Source organism: Colossoma macropomum, unplaced genomic scaffold (genome assembly GCF_904425465.1).
Source record: "Colossoma macropomum unplaced genomic scaffold, Colossoma_macropomum, whole genome shotgun sequence".
NCBI lineage: Eukaryota > Metazoa > Chordata > Actinopteri > Characiformes > Serrasalmidae > Colossoma > Colossoma macropomum.
The window spans coordinates 21,541,186-21,564,167 of NW_023494801.1; the positions used below are offsets into that span (position 1 = coordinate 21,541,186).

At 38.7% G+C, this 22,982-nt stretch overlaps 1 protein-coding gene across 2 annotated transcripts in view; it reads right to left on the reverse strand.

Moving 5' to 3' along the window:
- Positions 1–22,982, reverse strand: part of si:ch73-374l24.1 (protein kinase C alpha type) — a 238,113-nt gene that overhangs the window by 67,806 nt on the left and 147,325 nt on the right. For both annotated transcript variants that reach the window (XM_036589207.1, XM_036589208.1), the window contains exons 4-5: positions 11,537–11,648; positions 8,449–8,577 (exon numbers count right to left, since the gene is read on the reverse strand). In XM_036589207.1, coding sequence (XP_036445100.1) covers positions 8,449–8,577; positions 11,537–11,648 — 241 coding nt within the window. The remainder of the gene's footprint in view (positions 1–8,448; positions 8,578–11,536; positions 11,649–22,982) is intronic.

Consider the following 22,982-nt stretch of genomic DNA (forward strand, 5'->3'; position numbering starts at 1 on the left):
GTTACAGGAGAAGGCCATTTTAACTTTTAACAAAAGTAAATGTAAAGAGGTTTTTAGCTCATTCGTCAAGAAATTTTCAGTAAAAGTAAATGACAGCCCGCTGTGTTGAAATGATGGAGAAATCTGAAAATGGTTAAATATGGAGATGCATGTTTTCTCGGACAGTGATAATATATAACATGATTATTATATTATACCTCATAAGCTTCAAATAATTTATAGGAAGCTGTAGAAAAATTAAGAAATATTATAACATTTTTGGAGGTAATATTACAGTAATGTAATATGTTCTCTTTTAACAAAGTAATGGAACAAATTACAGTTTAAATTCTTATAATCACATTACAGCTACTGATTTAATGACAATAATATCATAATTTATAATATAATTTATAATAATGTTTTAAATAATAATTTCAATAATAATTTGGTTACTTGTCTTACTCATGTTTCTTTAAAAGAACAATATGAATATGCAATGCATTTAAAAGTTTATGAATATGAATGTGAGCATCATAGTGTGAGTGCAGGTGAAGCGCCACAAACTCTTGATTTCAGACTTGATTTCCATTCACTATTAGCTCTGTAAGCTTTAAATTTCTTATATAAAGGTTTTATTTTGAGGCAGCTATTTTTGGATTGTTTCCAATTGCTACTTTTTTGCTACTTGCTACACAAACACTGTTCTAAAATGACTAACAGAGCTGTAAATGATTCCATATTGATCGAGAAAGCCGTATAACATTGAGAACAGAGAAGTTATACCAAAGTTAACACCCAAAGTGCCTTGTATTTGAAAAGCGGTGACTCAATCTTCAGGCAAATAATGCATAGTTTATAGTATTTCAATCTACACCGTAGAAGCTATTATCGAATTAAAAAAGTGATCCCAAACTTTTGAATAGTAGTGTACAAACTCAGAAAGCTGTACAGACATATGCAAATGTCTGAACACCTTCTGGTTAAATTACCTGTTTTGTGAAAATCCATTAACATATCCTCTGCAAATTTTAATGCACAGTTTCTGTGTATTTTCTGGGTTCAACAATTGGAAAAAATAAAACATAAAGTGTGCTAAAACTTTTGCACATGCAACATGCCTAACCCTAACCATGTATTAAAATGTGCATTAGTGTCTTCTCTCTAGAGGATGCGTTAACTTATTTTTAACTTTAACAAAACATGTAATTTGACCAGGGGCACCCAAACTTTTGTCTATGTATGTGGTGTTGGTGGTGAAATGGTATGAAGTGCACCTTCACAGGTATAACACTAGAACAAAGTGCAGCTTAGACAAAGCTGTAATCTGAGCCAAAACTAACTCTTTGGGGCATCACACACTTTCAATCTATCCTTTTATAGGAGTAAATAGCAATGGTGATGTTCGTAGAACACAGATCACTGGCTGAAGAGGAAAGCTAGGAAAGCCTGGAGAGGCATCTGGGCCTGGACAATGTCCTTAATAGCTGTATCATTTTGGTCAGGATGAGTCACTTTAATTTTAATGCTTCTTATCAGACTTCAGCTTCTCGAATGGCAACTGTTTTTTGTGTCTGGATGTCATATATCTAGTTCTGTTTTCAGACAAAAGTAACAGCTTTGACTTTCTTCTTTTTACCCAAACATGAACCTCTCAGATTTCTCTCTCCCTAATGACAAATATATGCTAAATGAAACATTTTAACATAAAACCCCCACAACGAATTGTACTCCAAAATGCTTTAACATGGGCTCCAGAAATTCTCCTATGTACTGCTATTTTTTTGTACACAGCCATCTCTAGAAGACTAATTCCTGATGAAAACCTGCCAAATTCAGAAGAATTACATAACTTCCTAACCTTTAACGCGATATATATACCCCTTAATCTGATAAAGTACTCAAAATGAGCTGGATGTGTTCCACTGTTTAGCAGCGGAGGAGAAAAGGTCACTGAGGATTCCCATCTCCAATGCAGAGTCTGCAGCCTAAGTATGAAAATTGACAGAATTATTGAGTGTAGATTCAGAAAACAGAACTCAAAGTGCATATGAATCCAACAAATTAATGCTAAAGGTGGACCCAATGTTGGAACAAGAACAGCTAGGCAATTCCTGCTCCTCATGCTTTTCCTGCACTGACTACAACTGACCCACAAAAGCATTCTTTCCTATCAATTGTTGAACAGGCTTTACAGAATGTAGGCAAACATACCAATACTAAAAAATCCTAATGAGAAACCTAATTACAAATCTCAATGTACATACATTTTCTTAATATACATAAACAATGAGTTCGATCTCTGGTGATGCCATAGTCATCTGTGGCTGGGAGTCAAAGAAAGCATAACTGGCCTATCTGTAGGTAGGATGGCCCTCCCTCTCCCCTGGTCATTGTGATGCTAGCCAGGATGTCAGCAGGATGTCTGTTAGAGGTTAGTGCTCTTAAAAAGGCGTACATCTGACCAATGATGTTAAATTAGTGGCAGGAAAGGAAGTGGTGGCTGGTTTTAGTTTCACATGAAGCAAATAAGTTGGCCTTCACCCTCCCAGCTTGTTAACGCCATGTGATAGGGGGAGACCTAGGTAGCAGGTGGAACTGGGCACGACAGAATCAAAGAGAAAAAACAGATACTATTCATGATTCGGACCACTACAACCTTTGTTTAGCACCACTTCATAATATTAGTAAAATGTGGCGAGGCAGGTTTTAAACAACAATGATTTATTAGCCACTATGCTAAAGTTAGCTTGATCTCACGCACACGCACACACACACACACACACACACACACACACACACAAATACTAGAATTTCTGAATAGGTTAAAAGGGATGTTTGCTAAAAGAGGTTTTTCCTACAAAAGTATATTTGTTGGTGGAGTGTAGGGGTGTGGGAAAAAATCGATTCTTAGATGCATCACAATGTGGACGTGAACAATTTTGAATCGATTCACAAATGTCAAAAATCAATTTTCTAAATATTTAATTTATACCGTAATGTTGATGGAACGCAAAAGGCGGAACCTGGAAGTGCGGAAGTGCAGCGCCTGGACAGTCTGTGAGGTGCACATAACAAAAACACACATGGATGATCGAGAAATCCGACTGGCTCTCTCTGCTTTAAAGTCAGGCTAGGTCAGGAGTCACAACACAAATGTTAAGAAGAGACGTTTTGTCCTTTCAACAAAAATCAAACCACCTTGGCAGCCACAACATTTAATGTCCAGCATGTCTCAGGGTGTGCCAATGTCCTAGTATAGGCTTTCCTTCCATCTCCACCAGAAAACTTTTCCTCTAAAGTAGATCAGTTTCTTGTAAATGTGTTGTAAGAAGTCACTTCTTTAAGTTGCTCCAGCTTCTTGTTCGAATTTTCCTGTTCCACCTTAAATTCTGACTGTGGTGCCGAATGTAAATGCAGCACCATTTAAGGTGGAATGGTAAAAAAACTCGAAAGAGAAGCTGACTTCAGCTTCGCAACTTTTTAGTGTTTGACAGTCTCTCGTTGCAGATTTAGCTTGCAAGTAAACCAACAGCAGCGCTTATGAATGCGAATAACGCAACGTTGCTAGGTGACCTGCAGTCGGAGAACACCAGCTCTCAGTTGTTGCGAAACAGGGCTTTCGCGCTATGTTGCACACGACCCGAAGATATTTTACTGACACAGTGATCCCCCCACTCTCTACAACGAGACCAAAACCGAAGTTATAAAATCACTAAAGAAAACGGGTAGAATAGCTGTAACATGTGCTGCGTGGACATCCATTACCACTGGATCTTATTTCACCGTAACTGAGCATTTTATCGCAGATGAGTGGCAGCAGCGTCTCATGTGCTCCAAGCAATAGCAGTGAATGAGAGCCTTCTAGTTCAATTGCCACATCACTTCCATTTGATTTATTAATAAAAGATATTGGAAGTAAATGCATTATAGATCATTACAAATACTTAGCTTTAAAAGTACCAAGTCCTGACACAGTAAGAAAATAGAAATCCTGTATAGAAAAAAAAGATGCATCAAGATGCATCGATAATCGTTTTATAATCGCATCGCAGCCCTCTGAATCATAATCGAATCAAATCGTGAGATACCTAGAGATTCCCACCCCTAGTGGAGTGTAGATAAGGGAACTGATTCAACTGCCGTAAAGCTTGATAATTTGTTGATTCCAGTGCGCTGGAGCAGAGGACACAGTAAACTGCAGTGATGTGGCCTCCAGGACTGGAAGTGCACTGAAGGACATGGCTGCCACTCTGTGAGTATCAATGTCTTGGAGTTGTCTCTTGCAGCTCCAGAAACACAGTCTAATCTGCCTAGGGGCTGTTTGTTTGCCTGGTGTGTGTGTTTGTGTGTGTGTGTGTGTGTGTGTGTGTGCATGTGTGTGTGTATATGTGTGTATACTGCTACATGCTCCGGCTCTTGGCCAGACAGATTAAATCAACTTCAACTCAGAGCTCTGAACTCAGATGCCCCCGCCTCCTCCGTGCTGAGGCTGGAGGGGCCAGCAGTAACTCATGACCTCAGCGACCAAACAGTGCGACCTCCACTATCAGTAATCACAGCAATTTGCTCCGTATGTCCTCAAATCTAGTGCCAGACCAAAGACATATTTCAAACGCTCTCAAAATCCCCCAATAACCTTTACCAATATCAGCAAACAGACTAGGCACACAGGGCCAGATGTGCTAAGCCTCTTGCATCGGCTTTCAGCTGCAAACAGGACATTTTCTGCCTGTAAAAGTTTATCTGTTATCTAAAAATGGGTGTAAAAGTCTGAATGCAGTTGAGTGCCACGTACAGTGCAGTGCAGAAGTCTTAGGTAGCCATGAAAACTTAAAATAGGCATGACTTTGCAGGTCAGAACATTATGCAACACTAGTAACATCAGGGTAACACTTGAACTCTGCTACATAACACTGACATAACCACGGCATAAGCATGTCACGGCAGATGTCACTTGCGGTCATGACGTAACAATCAAGGAGACAAGGAGGCAGGATGTGAGCGTGAGTTTTACTGAAATCCATGATTAAAAGGAATCCACATGAACAATAAAACAAAAGAACTAGCCTAAGAAAGAAGACTAGGAATCAAGATGCTTAAACTGAAAAAAAAAGACTAGGGAGAGTGAAGAAAACTAATAACCAGGAGGTAAACACAGAACAGGGTCTGTAAAACAGAAACAGCACGCAACTACAAGACAACAACCAGGGGTATAAATACAGGGAGAAACAGAACCCAAAACACCACAATTACAGGGTGAGGTAACAGACAAGACACAGGTGATGAGCAGGATGAAAGGGCGGAGCATGGGAGGAGCACAAAACCAAAATAAAAAACAAGAGCACATGGCTGAAGAACAGAACTGGGGAAGTGTCAGGTTACCAAACTTTCATGCAACTAGTTGCCTGTTGCAAGTTGCCTGTAACATAATTTCCTGCAACTTGACAATTACACAAAGCAATTCTTAATCATCTTGGTATATTTGTTCCAACTTTCAATGCCATTCTCATCTATCTATCTATCTATCTATCTATCTATCTATCTATCTATCTAGGGTTCTTTATTATGTGTTTGAGTTTCTGTGAGTATTTGTGTATCTTAAGCCTTCAAAAATGAATGTGGCCATTACAGTTATAGCCTACTTAATGTCTCGCTTAACCCGTCCTAAAAGCACAAACTCAGCGCAGATTGCATTTTTGTCTCCTCTTCTGTAATAATAATTTTCATCTTTTCTTCCCAAATGAATGCCCACCTTGTGTAAAATTAGGGGATGCCAAGAGCGAAGCTAAGTAGTTCACATTAACAGCAGGCTAAGAAGAATAAACGGTGACACAAGCAGCCATTTAAACTGCTGTTAGCGTCAACAGCTCCAGAAACTATTGTTTTGAGAAACTCATGTGTGTTGTCATTACTCAGAAAACTGACAAAATGAAAAACTACCAATCTTGAGTCAGTCAGTGGGAGGAGGACCTCAACTGTCCAATAAACCAACTTCTGCTTTACTTTCTTGTCCATTGATCCAGTGAAATTAATGGTTTTAAAGTATGTCATTAGATGCTGTTTTGACAGTTTCATGAAATTGTTGAGATACTTGCAATTGTTGCAGCTGAGTTTCAAATTTTTTTCAGCATGCTTTACATTATACAACTCAATTGCAACTTAGTTTCATGTAGATTTCAAGCAGCTGAAGTTGCATGTAAGTTTAACTGTGTAAAGTCAATCTTATTGTTAATTGTCACATGTCATAATTCATAATTTCATAATAGCTAAGTAGTGAAAAAATTAGCATGTGACAAAAGCTGCCGAGACATGGTAATGGTAACCTTTGGTAATGGTAACATGGCACTATTAAATTATTAAATAAAATCTGTTATGGCAATTCATGATATAGTATGACACATATGGCATGTTTTTGACATAGATAATGCCTAGTGGGGTTAAAGTAAAGTTTTACTGACATTAGACTAAATACAGTAAACATAAGAGCTACTAATATCTTGGTTAGAAAAAAACAGTTAGATGAACCCAGGTTTTCTTAACTTCTCAGTGCACTCTAGCCATTGCACATATTTGTTAAATTCCATTTTTTAAAACAACTAATTTAGTTTAATGAAGCAGTGATTAGCCAAAATAAGATATGGTATAGTAACTGTAAATACTGGGATTCCTCGAGGAATGCTTCAGAAATAGTTTTGCAGACACAAATCATAATATTTATTTATTTATTTATTCGTATTTATGCTAATATAAGTGCTTTTTGAAGAAATAAATGCTTACCTCACTGATAAACAGCTTGTATCGTCTATGTATCATCTTTTCAGATGGCCTAAGATTTTGCAGAGCAATGTATGTGTAAAAATGGGCGGAGATTTTGGAAATGCAGTTGATCACATATTTGTTTTGATTACTAACGTTTATGCAACTAGCGTGGAATTGTAGGATTTATTCCGCCTGAGGTGTAAATCAAAGGTGTGGCCAGTAGCCTAGTTATAAGATAGGTGGACCATCAGCCAGAAGGTTGTGGGTTCAAATTCCAGACACACTGCTATGATACTCACAGACTGTGCATAGTTAGACAGGAAAAAAAACACATTTATCTTCATTTATTTTTCAATGAAGCGTAACATAACATAGCAGCTAGATGGAGGCATGGTGCTTACAGACCATGCTGAAAAAAATATATATACCAAAAGAGTGACAGTGTTTTAACCTTCAGAATTCATCTAATTGCTCCAGAGCTCACCTAGTGACTCCTAAACCTCTATCTCTTCATCACTGAACTTTCATTGTCTCTTTTGTCACAAAGTTCCAAAGCCACAGCCTTTAAATTCTGCGCCTCACACGTTCAGCGCAATTAGTACATAGTCGCAGGCACAGTTTGTGTGATTATTTATAGCCTTCGTAAATCTAATGTTAATTTCAGGTGCACTGCGAGCATATTGCAACACCACCAGCCCACTCACATATGTACATCTGACTCTCACTCCATATCAGCAGTCAAAGTCCAGTCTCTGGATGTTCTCCATGCAAGAGTATTAAGGCAGAGGGGAAAAAGGTCTATCAGCAGAACGTCCTGGATCTGGCCACAGGGTGACCCAAGCAGGCACAGCCATGCAACATGTGACTGCCCTGCAGCAGCTGGGCTTTTGGCCAGACATCTGGCATTCAGATATGACAAAAAAAGAGAGACACTGAGGGAGAGAAGGCGGGGGGGGGGGCACCTGCTGCTGCTGGGAGCTACAGCATGTGTTCTACTGCAACCTAAAGGAGAAGGGCATACATACACACACAGCCTAGGTACTCCTCTCTACAGTGGTCCAGTAAAAAATCTAAGTAGCCCCAGTTGGTAGGCAAGATGTCCTTGGAAATGTGTTTTATGCACTAAATAATTATAAATAAAAAATCTAAAAGTTAAAATCTGTGTAAATGCTTCATCTGTAAGCTTGTTTTAATAAATCACTTTGTGTCTAATACATAGCTTATGTACTTTGCTGCGCTGAAGCCAGTGCTTTTTGAGAGACATATTTGCCAACAGAGCAAATGATCAAAAATAAATGATTAGACTGTCGTGGCTGAAAGCAATAGATGCCAAGTATACAGGTTTTTTTCAGTGTGGGTGTGTTGACTGAATAATAAACTAATGTATGATAGGCAAGGTAAGTTTATTTATATAGCACATTTTGTATACACTTGTAATTTAACTGAACTGAACTGAGTTGAAGTGAAGTAAAATAAAGTGAAATGAATAAAATTAACCTGAATTAAACTGTACTGATTTGGACTGAGTTGAAATGAAGTAAAGTGAAGTGAAGTGAGTTGAATCACATTGAAGTAAACTGAATTACACTGAACTGAATCAAATGTAACTGAACTGAGTGAAACTGAATTGAACTGAACCAAATTTAACTGAACTGAACTGAATTGAGTCCAGTGTGCAATGTAAGTGCAGGATTGTGGGTTGCGCACCTGTGACATGGAGTCTGTCTCCGCTGACCTCGATCTTGAGGAAGAGGCGTCCTCTGCGCTCGGTGTGGTCCGTCCCGCACAAGCTTGGCACATTCATCACGCATTGCTTATGTACATTCATATCACAGGCTGAGAGAGAGAGAGTGAGAGAGACAGTAAGAGAGGGAGAGAGAGGGAGAGAGAGTTGGATATCTGAAATGTTACAGACCAAGTGAGCATCCTTACGGTAGGTGGGTAAGAGATCAGCTCCTGTTAATGAATCTTGGTGTTAATGCAACTGCAGGACCAAGTGTGAAAGTACAGTCCACACACACACACACACATACACACACACACACACACACACACACAGGTGGTCTGTTTTTAGAGAGGTGTTATAATGTTATTTGTGCTCACTGCCTGACTGGTAATTGGACAGAGCCACAGGCCTCATAGCAGAGAGGGTGAGGAGTGTGTGTGCATGTGGTTGTGTTTATGCATGATGTGTTTGTATCCCCCCACAATGAAAACAAAAGGTGGCTCCGCTGCGATGGCTGCTCTGCCCCACCTGGTCTGACGGGCAGATTGTGAGGGCTGTAATTACAAATTCGGTGCTATCCCCCCACACCAATTTATTTCAATCTGCTTTCATTAAAATCTATGATAACATTGCCAACCGAGCCACAGAGCAAGAGATGGATGGCTGACGGTAGACAATAAAGACAAAAGGCCCGAAGGGGCAGCAGAGGAGGATGGAGTGTGCAGATAGGAAAGGATTCCGCTTCAATTAAACGGGCGTCTATGCACAGAGCAGGTCTAATCCCATTCGACCTCATTATGCGAATGTGAGAGGGAATATCCATCACTGACTGAAGCTCCAGCTCCTTCTCTGCTCTGAGACTTAACACAGAACAGACAGACTTGTAGCACTGTGCAGGCTACTGTGACTGTGTGGGTTTGGATAGCAGATGGTGGTTCTGAGTTAACCCTAGGCTCAGATTCAGATGCTCTATCCACAGAGGTACACACACTGATATACCTACAGTTATCTATTGTATGCATTTCAAGTTAAATTCTAGCGATAATCATAAGCAGTTGCAGCTTTCAGGGGGACACAAACAAGACTTTCAGAGCAAGATGTACTAGTGTTGTAGTACTGGAGTCCTGTCTTACTGCCAAAACTGGTCTTGAGTCCATAAATTAACTTGTTTCAAAGTCTGTGTAAACCAAAGTCTGACTCAAAAATTGTTCCTGAGGCCAGCCGAACGCATCTAAGATAACTGTAAACTTTTTTTTCTATCATTATTCAATAGAGTTTAATAGAAAAGTTCTTTCTCTACATATTTAAATAAAATCTGTTTACTGTGTTATTTGTTTGTTATTGTTTATTAGTTCTAAAACTCAAACATCTCCTGAGGGCAAATCAGAATGTTATTATTACTATGTTTTAATTTCATAATAAAAATGGCTGTATGTTGTTTGGTTTATATTCACTTGATTTTAGGTGGTGATTCTAAATAAGTTTGGAGATGAAGGGACAGAAAATAATCTCAGCATCAATCTCAGGTACAGTGCAAAGTTGGACAATAATATAATAATAACTAATAATATCAACATAAAATATAATATTATTTAATATATACATTGAAGCTGTCCAAAGAAAAACAGGTATCTCCGAAAAAGTAACTTTACAGGAGAGGGCAAAAACGTTTTTTACTCTCAATGTAAGTTAATGGAAAGACATTTTATTCTAAGCAATTTTGGAGCATTTCTACTGGTCCAATCATGAAATGTTCACACAATGTAAAAAAATAGAGATACGTTTTTCATTAGACAGCGACGATATACATATATAAATGTGTATATATATATATATATATATATATATATATATATATATATATATATATAAACATATATGCATAAATTGATTTGTTTTATTTCTATATTCTGAAAAAACTCAATCTAGTCTAGGCCTTATCTCAGGGGTCTCTGGGTCTTGACTTGGACTTGACTACTACAAAGTCTTTGTCTTTGCTGAGACTCAGTCTGTCCAGGTTTCAGTCCTGACTCAGACTCACCTCTAATTGTCTTGACTACAACATTAAAATGTAAACCGCCATTCAAAAGTTTGGAATACACACATTATCTAAGCCGCATATCCTACTGGGTTGCAGGGGGTGCTGGAGCCTATCCCAGCAGTCACTGGCCAGAAGGCACCCTAGACAGGTTGCCTGTCCATTACAGGGCAGACATATACAATCACACACACACATTCACACCCAGGGGCAATTTAGCACGCCCAATTGGCCTGACTGCATGTCTTTGGACTGTTGAAGGAAACAGGAGTACCTGGAAGAAATCCATGCAGACACAGGAGAGCATGGGAACTCCACACAGAAAAGACCCTGGTTGCCCAGCCAGGGAACCAAACCCAGGCCCTTCTTGCAGTGAGAATGCAAGTTTGGAATAACTACTTTTAATTCCATACTAGTTTGTTGAAGATACATGCATAAAATGATTTTATAATGATGCTACTCCTCAAATTCAGAGGTTTTAATTAATTTGTAGGAAAATGTAAAAAATGAATACAAAAAATGATGAACAGAGCTGTAGATGATTCTGTAATCACTAACAAAGCTGTATAACTACATTGACAATGAAATTATAATAAAATCAACTTCCAGAATCCCTCATATTTGAAAAGTAGTGTTCAAATCTCAAAGTAGATGGCCTGCTAGACAATTACTGTAAATAGATACATATAGTGTAATATTTATCATTTAACTCTTGCTCCAAAAAACTTAAAATACTGCATAAAACATTCTGCTGTCTAGCGTATAGTATAAATGACACTGTATGAGTTATTATTCATGAAAATAACAGCAATAACTAATGTGACAATGTGCCCCCACACTTCATGCAAAAAGAGTTTTTTGATTGGTTGTTTTGCAGGTCATTCAAAAGGCCTCATCTTCTCAAAGTATGTGGTTTTTGGCCAAGTTGAGCAATGAAACCCACTGGTCTCTTGAGCACAAGACAGAAATCTAACTTGTGATACTGGAGCCAACCTAATGAGTGGTTCTATATTGAAGAAAAAGCAACTCACTGTCACATTTCATCCCTTGGTGGATGAGTCCGTATAGCAGAGAGCCGCAGTGGTCGCAGAAGGTTGGGCTGCCATAGGAGTGGATCTTAAACTTGTGCTTGCTTCTCGGGTCCTGCAAAAAAGCAAAGTATGGAATCGATTTAATCATATGGCATAAATAAATGATCATATAAAAGATTATTTATCTTTTTACTATCTCAATTAATGCATTGGGTTTAAACAGATCATAACATAATCCTTGCAAATACCTAAGGTATTAATACTTCATTGTTTTTTCAAATTACTGTCCAACAGCAGTTTGAACAGTGCTGTAGGATGGTCCATATAGGCCACTCATTGAGAACTTAGAAACAGCAAAGTCCACCTTGCTATTTTACATTTAGAGACTGCATCTGTTGCCATGCACAATTTACGTTAGTGAGCCTCCTGCCCAGGGGTCATCATTTCTGGTTAAAGAGGACATTGGTCCAGCACAGTTTCCTAGCAGGAAAATTACTATGGAAATAACATTTACATTTACATCATTTAGCAGACGCTCTTATCCAGAGCGACTTACAAAAAGTGCTTTAACCAAACAGTGCTGAACGTCAGCCTTTCAGTTTTTAGCCAGTTATCTGTGGTTAGTTTCTAACCTCATACCCACTGTTTGCTGTATGATTTTGTGTGATAAACCACTCTCAACCTAGCAGTGACAACGATGTGTAAAAACCCTAGCAAAACTCCTGAGCCCGATACACTTGCATTAGCATCACACACACACTACCATACCACTATCATGTCATTGTCACTGTTGTATTGAGAATGGTCCACCCCCCAAATAAGACCTGGACAACAGAAGTCCAGAAACTGACACATCATCAGTGGGGTAAAGCGTGGTTGACAAATAGTGCATGAAACCAGATGGGCTACAGTTTGTAACCGTACACCTTACAGTGGGCTTATTAGGTAATAGTGCCTCATTGTCAGTGGAAGCACAAGGAAAGAGGTAGGTATTTCTAGTAAAAATACATGGTGAGTTTATGTTTTTCATGTTCTCAGAGATTCCAAATAGAATCTCCATCAAATCTGAAGCAATGCTAAAAGCAATTACTGCCCTGGACTTCTACTGTAACCAAACAGAGCATTCCTCGTTTACATAATAGAGGGCAACCGTGACACAAGGTCAAACAGTGCATGAGCTTTCGAGAAACATAATCACACATATTTGGGATTATTTAATAGGAGAGGGCAGCTTTAAATAGGGCAACCAATTAATCTGTCTCCAACTCGTCGAAAAATTAATGAGAATATAAATTTGCTGTGGTGGTGGAGTTGAGGGCCCCCGCTGCCCGCACATAACTCTGTTCCTCTGAATCATTAATCTCACAGTTAGGAAGAACGAGAGCGATGGCCAAACTCCCTGTCCTTTGTGCTTTCACCAAGCACACTGAAACTGTCACCTATACTCAGTGTGCTCCCTGTTTGAGGGCACTAAATGAGACAGGGAACCCTGAGTCAGGACAAATGAAGGTTAGAAGTTATCTAGGGTCATTTTTTAACTTTTATTTATTCAGGATTACTAGCAATACATGCGTCTTCGATCATCACTCTTACTCTGGACTGTTTAATGTTGCAATAGTTCAATTTACATTATTTTTCCCTTCCAGACAAGAGTTTGCTTCAATAGTTTTGCCCTGGATTTACAAGGCTACTGCAGCTAACATGAAATGAAAGCTTATACCCTGCCAATTAACATCATTCAGACCGCACACCTACATCGTCACACATTTAAACAAAATGCAGAAAATTGTTCTTGAGGCCAGCCAAGTGCATCTGGGATAACTGGAAACTTCTATCAAAATTCAGGCTATAAGGTGGCTAGTGCTGTTTTTGGCTATGTCCATTTTTATAGCAAACAGTATGTCACAATCTTTACTTTTATTCAGCTAATATAGGACCAAACTCAGGTGAAAATCATTAAAACCACAAAGAGTAAAACCCAGATATCCACACACCACCCGAGACAAGTCCAGAAAGCCTCATATAACAACAGACCCAAGTAATGATGTAAGGGTATCTGGTCAGGTGGCCATACTGTCACTATGGACTCCCACTTCAATTCCTTCATCCATCCACTGAAAACACACCATTTCCCCACATATACTCTATAATAAAAGAACCTAAATCTGGGCTAGAAAGTATTTCCGTACAAATTTAATATATTATCCTACAATCCAATAAAAGGTCATGAAAATAACATTTAGTACTTTTATATACACTTAAATCAAGAGTGAAAGTTGAATGACTGTCGTCATCATTATTATTTAATTCAAATTCAAAAACTTTTGACTGGCATTTCCTCAATGTCCAAAAATAAAAAAAACAAAACATTTTTTGTGATCACTTGAGAACAGTAACTGACCTTTACATTGTATTATTATTTCATGATGAATGGACCAATACAAATGCTCCATATTAGCTTGTAAAAATACCTTTAATTAACATTAAAAGGGTTTTGCCTTCTCCTGTAAATCTGCTATTTTAGAGGTGACCGATTTTTTGAAAGTGATTATATATTAGCAGGGTCATCCCTATGTTCCAAGGGCCCTTTATTTTCTTAGCCAGCTAAACACTGCACAACTAGAAACAACAAAACTATAAGGGCAATGCACAGCACTACATGCAAATCAAACAGAGCAATTATTCAAAAAGTTTATGTATTGTAAACTTTGACTTTGCTTAGCTAGCTAATTAGCTAACTGATGCAAGCCTAGCTGAGGGAACGTGTGCTCCTACTGAAAAGCTGCTCCTTGCTGTTCCCTGTATGAACTCTGATGACCACTGACATTGACCATGAGCTTAGGAACCCTTTCATAGCCTCCCCAAATGTTTCATGTTGAGGTATGATGTTTCAGATAAAGAGGCCTGGGAACACAGAACCCCGGAAACATTGGTGTGCTCCCATATTAACTAGCTAGCTAGGTAGCTAGCATTACATTAGCTTTATCAGTGACTGCAGAGCAGGACGCCAGAAAAAAGAATGACAGCATCAAACATCGCAACACATAAAGGCTCAAGCTGGTTATATGACTTAAGCCTTCGCTCCATGGTCCATGTCAAATCAAAATCAAACCTAAAATATAGGCATTGATGTATTTCTCCCTATTTGTTGGAGAGTATTCAGTAAATCAGTCTCCTTAAAGGTGAGTATACACCATATACCACTGTATACACACTTTAAACAAAGAAACCAACACCCAAATCAACCACCACTAATGACATAACCTTGTGACTGAAAATCCCAGTCTTTGGGTTTACTGAGAAGCAGAACATAAACCAATAGCGAGTCTTTTAATAATCTGTTAGGGCAGCCTTCGAGGGATGCCATGGACATGTGGGCAAGCTGAACCGGAGAGAGAAGCCACCGAGTGTGATTGGCGTGGTGTGAGTCACCGGCGGAGAATTCCGGAAGGCTCTAATTAGAACGCTGGCATTTTAAAATAGCTTTTTGGCTCGCCTTTATTTTCGTTGCCCACGATGAAGCCCCTGTCATGCTCAGAGAGAAAGAGGGAGGAAATAAAATTAGAAAAGTGGCAGAGATATTTTCTCTCCACGTCCTTTGGTACCCTAATGTTCCATTATGTGGTGAGTGTGTATGTATCTGTATGTGCACTTCTGAGAGAACAAGCTTCTAAAACCTGGGAGTCCATCAAAAGATCAAAACCTGCTCAACTCTCTCTCTTGCCTCATTTTTCTGAAGATACTTACTGTTTCTCCATGTCCTAAACTCACAACCCATCACTTCATTCCCTTTCTCTTACATACAGTACCTGTGTAATGGAGTTATTAATATGTAATAAAGTTGTAATAAAAATGTAATAAAGTTATTACAGAGGAGATTTGCAATCCTACTCCAGTATAAATCTACAGTGTCTGTAGTTTTTATCAGTCTGACAGGAATAATCACAGAGTGAATTAACTTCTGCAATTCACAAAATGTTTATCCCATTTTCTTGTTTTCAGATTATACAGCCATAGAATTAAATACATGCTAGTCTCTAAACTATAAAACTTTAAAACTACAGTAACAACATTTTTAGTATGTGCAAAATGACACTGATTTATTTATTTATTTATTTTTTAAATGATCAATTTAGTGTGTTTTATGTTGGTTTAAGATTTCACTGATCTACCTGATTATTTGGCTACAAACTACGTAAATATTCTGCAGTGAAACTGCTTCATTTTTGACAGGTACGCAGTGCTATACACTTTGAAATTTAGCCTTTTTTAAACAAAGATACTGAAATAACTATTCAGTGTTGTGAATACACTATGATTCTCTAAAGCATCTTGGATTCTTTGGATTGGATCATAGTTATATTTGAAACTAAAGGCTTAACTTATGTTATCTTATATACTTTACTGATCCTACAACCTTCTGGGTGCTGGTTTACCACTTCTACCACTAGACCACCAGCCACCCCAGCTGAAAACTGTGCAACCTGCATGACACTGCTAATGTTACTGTACCACATGGGTTACTGTACAAGCTCCTAATTGTATTAAAAATAGGATTGTTTATCTACATATTAAATATACCTCTATATATATCTATAGGGCTAAGAAAAATATGTAAGTTTCTTAAACAGTAAACATTTTCTTTATCAACAATCCATTTCCACGCCTTTCTCCTCTTCATGCTCCTACATTAGAATACTTTCACTCTCCATCCTTCTCTTTCCTGCTATCTCTCTGCATTCTCTTCCTGTTCATGTTGCCATTATTACTGCTTTTCACCTGCCTAAATCTCTCTCTCTCTCATTAATAAGCCACTGTCCACTGTCTAGTTTCCACTGTCTCTTTCGTAGGTTTTGGTTCGGTAGTGCGACATACTATCTGAGAAATGTCTATAAGCATTTTTTGTACAGCTTCAGCATCTCGATGGCTCAAATGAGTATATAATATTATGTTACCTATGTATTTTTAAAAAATATGTGAACGTGGACATAGCTTTGTGCATGTTTAGCAGTCTGAAGTTTCTCCAGCAGGGGGAGCTATCAGCATGCAAGTCACATTTGTGTGCATCATTGAAAGAGAAGAAAAGCCATGAACCAGCACCTGCAGGAGTTCACAAACACACATTTGCAGTAACAATTTTCAAAGGTGAAATAGTTCTTTACCAAAACACCTTAAGGTTTCCAGTATTATATTATTTAAAGGTGATTTTCATTGAAGATGTTCAGTAAAAACATAAAAAATGAAATTAGCAAAGAAAGTAGGTCTAAGCTGTAGTGAACAGTGATTCATTTGTGCTTTGTGACACAGCAGAACTGATTACCCCAATATAAACTAGAAGCAAAGGGAGAAATAAAGGAGAAAGGATAAAAGCCTGCTTTTGCTTTGTCAGAGAGAGAGACACTAAGAGAGGATAAAAATCTTCTTTCTCTCTGTCTCTCTATCCTCTGGGGATGAAGAAAAGATTGAAGGAGAGGTCAGCACTAAATACAGAACTGCTGTGGAGATGGGGGGGGCTGCCTGCTGTGTGTGTATGTGTTAGTGAGCATGCACAAAGTGAGCAAGTCTTTAGGGATCATCCTCTAGGTGCCTAAGCTATACATCAGAGCATGTGTGTGCAAGCAGTTCACAGCTCTAGAAGCTTTTTCTTGTGAGTGCTGTGTGTAGCCATCAATGTGTGTGACCTTTTGTTCCAGGTCAGCAGAGCTCTATGCTTGCCACTTGTTTTTCACATTGGCTTTTGTCCTCCACTGCTCTTTAGGAACACTCAGCACTGTCCTTCAATGCTCAGTCCACAGCCCTGACCAAAGAGAGCACGAGCCACAAGTACCTTCAAAATAGTCACCAACTTGAACCTGACAAGCACTGAACCTCAATATGCAACAGTACTGGTAACATTAGTCCTTTACATTTGATACTGTGTATATTTTAGGGCTGTCAAAGTGATACATTATTAACTCCACTCATTTTCTTAATGCTGAAACACGCTTTTTTTATCTGACCTTCTAACCATCTGTAGTGGTCCAAGCTGAAGCCTGGCTGCTCGTACACTGTATGTTTCTGTGATGGAATTCACAATTGTAGTCCTCTCATTCACATACAGCCTTTAAAGAGCCACTGTAAACCACCTTCAGCAGACCGCTTGTGGGAGACCTTTGGATAAATCAATGAGCAGCAAACTAAAAAAGCAACACCAAACAGAAAAACATGACAACAACAAGAAACATTCCGCACATTACAACAGCATGGCTGACTAATCAGAAATGTGGATACTAAACCTGTCTCCCACGGAAAATGTGTGTCTTACGAAGCTCAAAATATGACAATGAAGACCCATTTGCACAGCTGAAGACCTGCCAAATGATGACAGAACTTACTAATCACTTCTTTCTGTTTTTATTAGCATTATACATACTGTCCCAACTCTTTTGGAAGTGAGGTTGTATAGCTTGGGGTCCAGTAGTCTAAGAGCACATTAAAAATCTTTTTTAAATGCATTTTTTTCATTTGAACTTAGAAATAAACAACATAAAGTTTGATATCACTTTACAATAAGACTACCTGACACAAGCTGTATTCCACGATTCAACAAACAACACACAGTTCACCTGTTTTAAGTATGGATGTATGGAGTCTGTAGATGACCGAAACACACTATAAACCCCCAACAAATTTTTGAAGTGCCAGTTGCTTTTTAACTAAAACTGACCTAAAGCCAATGCAAGCATAGCCACAGCTCTGATCTGCTCTATAAAAAGGCAGCCAGAAAGAGATGCGTCAGCAGAGACCCCCTGCTCTTCAGCCACCTGGCCCTGCACCCCCAGACACTCAGTGCCAGGCTGCTTCCCAAACTCTATCATCCACTGCACACACAACAAATAGATTCCATTTGGCTTTATGTGGTGAAGCTCACCCAACTAGTTGCAGGCATATATGATATCTATGCAACCTGACAGAATTTTTGGCCACTGAAACATTTCAGACTGTTTATTTTTCTTCACTCTCCTGTGCTGGCAGCACAGATGTGTTCAGCAGCAGCAGATAAACAGTAGGGCAAAAAAAGTCAGTTGCATGGAACTATTTCAACTATTTAGCAGTTTCTATATGGGACATTAGACAATTTGTAATCTCTGTTTATCCCAAGTTTCAAATGGAGGTACAACACCCAAGAGCTTCTCTTCTCTATTACAGCTTTGATAACACATGAAAACACAACATCCCTCTCGAAACGCAGAATACAGCAGTAGCTTATATACCTTGTTATACTATTGTTTTTATGCATTGTCAGCTCAGTTTTGTCCTGTTGTAAGCAGATTTTATCAATAATAAAAATACAAGTTTTTATGTTTAGTATGTTTATTTGAAAGCATAAACAAAATGGCACATAAAATAAATAAATAAACAAATAAACGCTTTTACATTTTTTGTCCTGGTGTGCCCTGAATTATGGTGAATTTTCATTTCAGTGCAGAATTAATTTTTGTATATTTTTATCAACAGATAAACCAATACACCGACACAAGAAGCCCTTCAAACAGCTGTCATGTTAACCAGGGTCAGATTAAGCAATTTTGTGGCTCCAGGCTATGAAAACTTTAAGGCCTTCCTAAAGGTCAGTGCACTCTATATGTGTAGCATCACGTCTTTAGTTGGCAACCCTGCATAATGAAAAATATAGCCAAACACTAATCATACTTACCAAATACCATTGCTGCTCCCACTCCTCTCTGTTTGAATGGCGACTTGTGCCAATGTATCGTGATCTATGTACCTAGGTTGTTTTTTTCCTCTTTCGATATAGAAATGATACTAAGATTAATTCTGCACCGACATGAACATTTCTGGCTCTCCTATTCCTATGAATGCGGGTGACATAATTGGCCTAAACGTTAACATGTTAAAGATTCAAGCTTGTTTTGTTCAACTCCATGAAGTAAGACCTTAGGCTGAAGCCTACATAGCCTATGGTTAATCTGGCCATGGTGTTAATGTTAGTTGGCTAACTAACGAGCTAGGAAAGCTAACTGCTTACAAGCAAAAAGGCAACACTTTTCCAAGTGACTGTCCTCTGTTTGTTTTGTACATAATTAATTGACTAAAAAGTTGTTAAAATTTCATGAAGCCTAAGTAACAAGGTGGCCCAGTTTCAGGATAGGCCTGTCCTGTCATGGATTTTGATTTAAAGATTGCTTGAAAATGAAAAGCTTGGCTTTCCCTTTGTGTGAGTGATGAATTGACTTGAGGCACTGACAGAAAAGGGCCCTAAAAACAAGTCACAACTGGTGACTGAAACCTTGGAGGAAATCAATCTGTGACTGATGAGTCAGCCAGCATGGATCTGTGGTACTGGTTTTCTCATGCCTCTCCATGTATGTGATATATTCCCTACTCAGGATCCTAGTTCTATTCTGGTCCAGTAGTTTTTAATGACGAGTACAAAATAACAGAGCGACGTGCGGCACGAGCGCCGTTTAAAACGCTCCATTTGGTGAGCGCCAGTCAGAACTCATTACAGTAATAAAGCGCCTCCGGTCTGATATCCTTCACATTAATGTGAGACATAAATTCCTCGCTCCTCTGATGCGTGTGACATATCTGAACATCAGCGGTTTATTATGCTGAGGACGCCTATGGTGCTGTTTTAAAAAAGCAGTGAAAAGATTGTAGGTCTAATGAGTGAGCCCAGAGGAACGCCACTCATCACGAACGCATCCATTGACAACTTAATCTGTTTTATGTTAATAACTCCATCACAAGCTTAAATGGGGCGGAACAGCCTCAACTGGCTTGTGATTTGTACCACGGTGTACTGGATTTAACCTGGGGCTTGCTGTAAAGTATTGATTAATCAACAAATCTTGTTCAACAAAAGCCATGATTACTCAAGTGCTTGCTTGTAACCATGTAAAAGTCAAATCTGAATTAAACCATAGGCCTTCCACTGAATTCTTGTAAACATGCATGCTTTTCATAATTTCATTCAGTTTCTGTGTATCGACTTACACTTTCATTAACACAGCATCAGTTCCAGCAACATTCAGTAAGATCAAAGCATATGAATCAGATGAATTGGAGCGAAGAGCTTCAAAGTTTGGCCATTTGAGCTCATACGTAACAGGGCAGTTTGGAGTGTAGTTCAGATAGACGATTTGCTTTGATGCCTCACAGATATTTCTGGAAATGCCCATTTCTGTCACATCAAATATCCTGAAGTGGTCTGCCTGCCTGTTTCTCTCTCTCTCTTTCCTTACTCATTTTTTTTCACTTCTAAACATGGTCACAGAAAAAGTGCTTTGAATTTCTTTGATTCAAATGTGTCCCTAATAACAGAACTTATGCATTCAGATGGCAATAAAATCTCTAAAGGATTCGGAAGTTTTGGGCTGTTATTTTTACACACCTGTTTGCGTCACATGTCATGTGATCACACTGTATTAATATAAAAGGTTGATGCTCTGATAGATGCTCTCTAACAGACTATTTTTTTCTCTTCCTGCTAATGCTTTCCTAGTGTAGAGAGGATGGAGACGTTCTGCCATCTAGATCAATTAAATGTTTTAAAGACTTCCAAAGCATTCATCTATTCAGAAAATGTTCAACACGGATACATAAACTACAAGACTTACTACAGTGTGTTGCAGTGGTCAAAACAGTATTTTGCTTTCTATCGCAGTGCAACATCAGCCTGGAAAATCCAACAAGATCACAGAGATTTGTATTGGACAGGACTAAATTTATCAGATAGCTGCTGAAAAGTGGCAAGTAATTCAGTCTGTAATTTTCTCAGAAGAGGACAGAGAAAAACACAGACATAGCCAATCCAGATGGAAAAAAACCCAGAGTAGCACCTGTAAAAGAGGAAATTACCATGTGCATTTAATTCCGAAAAGGGCTTTCAGATTCAAGATTGTGTGGAATTGGCTCTTGGAATCAACTCCATTGATTCCCTTCACCTGACTCAAAAATTCCTGGAATTCAAAAGCCCTAGTTCTGGTTTTCCCACTCCATTCCACATATCCATCTCTCTCTCATTGTTCAGTCATTCACAGTTGCCATAATGACGTGAAAGCCAAGCGTTGACATAAACGTGCAGCGGGAGCATTTTATCTCTCCCACAGTCCGCTCTGTTGTCCCTGTGGAATGCATGCGTGCACCAAACTCATTTGCATATGATTTTCCTGCTGAAACAATACTCTGTGGAATGCCACGCTGTTGCTGCTATGGAAGAAACCTGAAAATAAAACCCATCTGCTACTTAACGGATGAATAGAGTACAGTAGGACTGAACGTGACGAGACCGTTATGACCCTGAACGCAAAAGACCACTGAGCCAAAAGTCGTTTCCCTCACTGGCGTGAGTGAATCTTGCGCTCACAGGAATGTTGCCATGGCGACGGCTTGGCTTGGCGATGCCGCCATTGGCGCTTTCTGAGAGTGGTTTCAGTGGGGAAAATGGCCAAAAGAGAAAAAGCGAACATGAAGAGACGTGTCTGTTACATTCAACGAGCGTCTATGTCGACTTACAGTCTGGAGCTAATCACCCTGCTGCAGTGGTAGTGGTGTTAATGCATTCTGGCATCTCTTAACAGGTGCTCTCCTAACCAAAAGAAAAACACTTTCCCAGACAAGCAATTAAATGGAATTACTTCAGCTGCATTGCTGTGCACACAGACTATCTCATGTGAAATGCACTATTATAGTTATATTAACAACTGGCTGTCACTACGAATCTTTTAAGACTGTCTGCTGTTGGATTGTTGACACATAAAACATAAAATCTCTCTGTATCAGGCCATAAACTGGAAATACTTTGTATGAAACATCACACAGCAATATGAAATCATGCATGCACACCAAGGCAGCTAAGCTAATCAATACTTCTTCTTAGCAGTGGGGAACCCACATTACATATACATATATACATAACATCCAAAAAGGGCCTAATAATTTTAATAGAATTAATAAAAATGTCGGTAAGTTTTAGTTAATTCTTATTCAAAATGAAAAGCATACTTTAAACTCTGCGAGTCTTGTAGCAATACACTTACATCACTGTTAAGTTTTGTTCAGAAACAAAACCCATCACAAAAGTGTCCAATCAGGACTGTAGATACAGCTAAAGTAGCTCTCCCATGGACTATGACTTGAGGAGCTGAATTAAGGGCCTAATTTGTCAGAGTAATTAATAACAACTACGAAGTGACAGAGGACCCGACCCATCACATTTTGGTTTACAATAGGTCGGACCAATTTCAAGGAAAAAAACATCACTCTACCATAAATGTTACTGACTGCAAATATGAGCGGAAACCTTTCCGAAGTGAGAGTGCGATGTTGCTGCAAGGTTACACTGTATGTAATTGAATATAGTACAGACAACATATCAAATGTTGAAACTTGAAACAATTTGTTTTGTTGAAACAATTTTATTGTTTTTTTACAAAATATT